General features: G+C 40.1%; 1 protein-coding gene across 1 annotated transcript; it reads left to right on the top strand.

The window, feature by feature from the left end:
- The first annotated feature begins 1,639 nt into the window (after positions 1-1,639).
- On the top strand, positions 1,640-2,999 carry Sst (somatostatin). Its single transcript, XM_005330986.5, has 2 exons — positions 1,640-1,892; positions 2,637-2,999. The coding sequence occupies exons 1-2, from the start codon at positions 1,755-1,757 to the stop codon at positions 2,847-2,849; spliced, it is 351 nt and encodes a 116-aa protein (XP_005331043.1). The 5' UTR covers positions 1,640-1,754; the 3' UTR covers positions 2,850-2,999.
- Positions 3,000-3,665: the final 666 nt, after the last annotated feature.

The following is a 3,665-nucleotide window of genomic DNA, read 5'->3' as shown; positions in this document are numbered from 1 at the left end:
GTTCTGTGGGTCTAGATTCCTTGCTCTCCCAGAGCATTTCAACATGTAAGTAACTTTTTAATGCCTGCCTTTGTGCTTGGCCTTGCCTGGAATTTTTAAGCTCTAGAAGCTTTGACATTCCTTACCATGCATTCTTTCTTTTCCTTGGCTTACAGACACAAAAGGAAATGATTACAAATATTCGAGCCAATCAGGACATTTCACAGCCCCTCCCACCTTTGAATACTGTAGTTTAGGTCTGAATACTGAGGATATTTTAATTTATGATGCATTACTGATAACAGGATTGGACAAGTTCTCTGCCTCACTCAACTTCTGGAGATGTAGCATTATTATTTTATTATTTATTTTAGCTAATATTGAGTTTTGAAGCTCAGAAAATACTATACCTTGAAGAGCCAACAGGGATCATCTGGTCTATGCCAGGAAATGAGGTAACTTTTCTTTGATAAGGATTTTGTTTTGGAAAAAAAGCAGCCAGAACTCTAACCTGAACAGCAAACACTCAACTGACTATAATTGAATTTCTAGGATAGCTTTTCTAAACTTCCTCTGTGATTGAAGGAAGAGTAGACTGGATTGACAGCCTGTTGATCCTTTCCCAACATACAAACCCACAATACTAGTCACACATGTCTAGGAGGTCCTGGAATTTTATATGTCTATCCCAGAGTTCCTGATCTAGAACTGCTCTTATTGGTCAAGAATGTTAGAAAACTCAAGAGTTGCAAGGAAAGAACCCTGGCCCTAGAATGTAGAGGACTTGTCTTTGCTCTAACTGTGCAGTATGGGATCCAGAGCAACTTACTGCCCATCTCTAAGCCTTAGAAATTCAAATTCTGAATTTATTAGATAATTTCTGAGGTTGCTTTCTAGCTCCAAGTTCCTAGGATCCAAAATGAAGTCAATCTCTTCCCTTTCCTTTGTATCAGTCTCTCTCTGCCCCTCTCTCTCTCTCTCTCTCTCTCTCTCTCTCTCTTTCACAATAGATAGATAGACTAGAAGTCTCTCAGTTGCTAAGAAAGAAGGCGGGAGGGTAAGCCAAGGATGCCTTCATTATAGAAAAAAGTGAAATTCTTTTAGAATCCATCAATCTTCTTCTACAAGATTTTTTACATAAGAAATAGAGATAGAGAATGTTTCAGTCCTGCCACTGTCCATATTTTACTCTCTAATCTGTTCTTAGAGGAATGATTCTGAATCTTACTTGCCATACACATGTAGTTTTACATTTTGGGGCCTCCTAAAATGGATGATAAGTGTAGTAATCTGTGTACATTTATGTGTGCACATCTGTGATCGTGTATTTGCCCCTCAAGGACTGAGTTTGAGGCTTTCTTTTGTGTGTAGTTGAATATGCACACGTGCACACGTGCAAAAGAAATTATAGAATGTGTATGTTGGTAGCACTTAATGAAAATAAAAGATTGTTGGCATGTTGAATTGTGTGTGCCTGTGAGTGTGTAGGGTTTTTTTTTTTAATTTTTTTTTTTTAAAGTAAGCCACTTTAGATTGTGTCGCCTCCCCTCACTTTTATGATTGATTTCACGAGGCTAATGGTGCGTAAAAGCGCTGGTGAGATCTGGGGGCGCCTCCTAGCCTGACGTCAGAGGAAGAGTTTAAAAAGGTGGGGAGACGGCAGAGAGCACACAAGCCGCTGCGGAAGGCGCGAGGTTCAGAGCCTTTGCTGCTGCCTGCGGATCCGCAGTTTGAACAACTGCTCTCCAGCTCGGCTTCCCGGCACCACAGCCGAGATGCTGTCCTGCCGCCTCCAGTGCGCGCTGGCCGCGCTCTCCATCGTCCTGGCCCTGGGCGGTGTCACCGGCGCACCCTCGGACCCCAGGCTCCGTCAGTTTCTGCAGAAGTCTCTGGCTGCTGCCGCGGGAAAGCAGGTAAGGAAACTCCCCCGACCTCTTCTTTCCCTCCTCCCGGATTCCCGGACCTTACTAAGTCCTGCTCCTGAGCCCTGGGTTTAAACTTAACAGGTGTTTGGTTCTCCTTAAGAGTTCGGGTGCTTTTCAGAATCTCTCCGCAACCAAAGCTCTCAGGAAAACTTTCAGAGTCTAGAATTCTCTCGTACCTTTTCTTCCTTCTTCTGATCAGGGCAGTTGGTCACAGTTCAGGTGAGTTCTTTACTGGCATTCAAGAAATTTCGGAAACCTGGGTATTTGAGCACAAAGGAATGCCAGCATCTATTCCCAGTGCTGACCCAGGTGCTGAAACGCAGACTTTCATGCATAGCGCATAGCAAACCTGAGACTGTGAAAGGTCCCATTTTCCCAGTTAACTTTGTAAAAACGGCAGTAACAATTCCAGTTTGTTATTCACGTTATGGAAATTGAATTGAACAAAAGGTTGGCACAATAATTTTGTAAGGTGGCTTTTTATCAATTTACAATTTCTCATTGTGTTTTTAAGCCCACAGAGGCAGAACACTTGCAGAAACCTTTTTGTGTAACTTGATGATTATAGGAATTACTCTTATTTTTATTCTTAATTGATTTTAGGTGTCATAAAAGTGCACAGCTGTGAAAACTAGTTTTTGAATGTGACTAAATTTGTTTTCCAAACTAGAATTTCCCATTTTTTTTTCTTTTTTCATTGTTCTCTTCCCCTTCTCCTTTTGCCCCATTCAGGAACTGGCCAAGTACTTCTTGGCAGAGCTGCTGTCTGAGCCCAACCAGACGGAGAACGATGCCCTGGAACCCGAAGATTTGTCCCAGGCTGCTGAGCAGGATGAGATGAGGCTGGAGCTGCAGAGATCTGCTAATTCAAACCCGGCCATGGCACCCCGAGAACGCAAGGCTGGCTGCAAGAATTTCTTCTGGAAGACTTTCACATCCTGTTAGTTTTATTAATTATTATTGTCTATATCAGACCCCTGATCCCTCTTCTCCAAACCCCATCTCTTTTCCCCATCCCAAATTCACAGCAAGACCCTTGCATTAGAAATTGAAGACTGTAAATATAAAATAAAATTATGGTGAAATTATGGAAAACGAGAATTTGATTTCTTATTGAGCAAATTGTTTTGTGCAATAATAAATGATGAACATGGTTTCCGCAGAGTTATTTTAGATAATACATGCCAGGTCTCACTAATATCTATTAAAAACTCTCTGTGGCAACAAAGGTTGTTTTAAACGATACCTTTATAATTTGGGTCATTTCAAACTGAAATAATTTCAAACAACTAAATTCAACTTCAATCTAACAATAAATGTCGGAAGGGACTTCCATAAATTTCAGTTACGTATTCAATACACTTAAAAAACATTGTATTGTCAAAATGAAGATTAGTATTTACGGGTTTGCAAACTGAAATGTCTGACTATCCACCAGGTGCATATGTAAAATATGTCACTTTAAAATGGAAGAGTAAAATCATTTAGGAACTGAGGAAAGAAGCTGGTTGAAATAGTTAAAGAAAATTTCTAGCTTTAAAATTTGTTTCTAGTTGGTGAACATTTTCTTTAAAAGAAAGTCCTTTCTAACAACAAAAAAAAGAGGCTAAATAACAATCGAGGCATGAAAAGTAAGCTCCTACAATTTTCTCTTAGGGGAAAATTTCATTTTTAATTATAAGAATCCAGCAAGAGAATATTATAGGTTTCAAGAAACCAGTGTGTTGGGTCACCTCACAGAATGTTATATTAAAGTTATTG

This window comes from Ictidomys tridecemlineatus, chromosome 3 (genome assembly GCF_052094955.1).
Source record: "Ictidomys tridecemlineatus isolate mIctTri1 chromosome 3, mIctTri1.hap1, whole genome shotgun sequence".
Taxonomy (NCBI): domain Eukaryota; kingdom Metazoa; phylum Chordata; class Mammalia; order Rodentia; family Sciuridae; genus Ictidomys; species Ictidomys tridecemlineatus.
This window is presented reverse-complemented; position numbering and strand designations above follow the sequence as displayed.

Coding starts and splice junctions, on each gene's coding strand:
- Sst (XM_005330986.5), top strand. CDS start 1,755: ATGCTGTCCTGCCGCCTCCAGTGCGCGCTGGCCGCGCTCTCCATCGTC. Junction 1,893..2,636: donor CTGCTGCCGCGGGAAAGCAG/GTAAGGAAACTC, acceptor TGCCCCATTCAG/GAACTGGCCAAGTACTTCTT.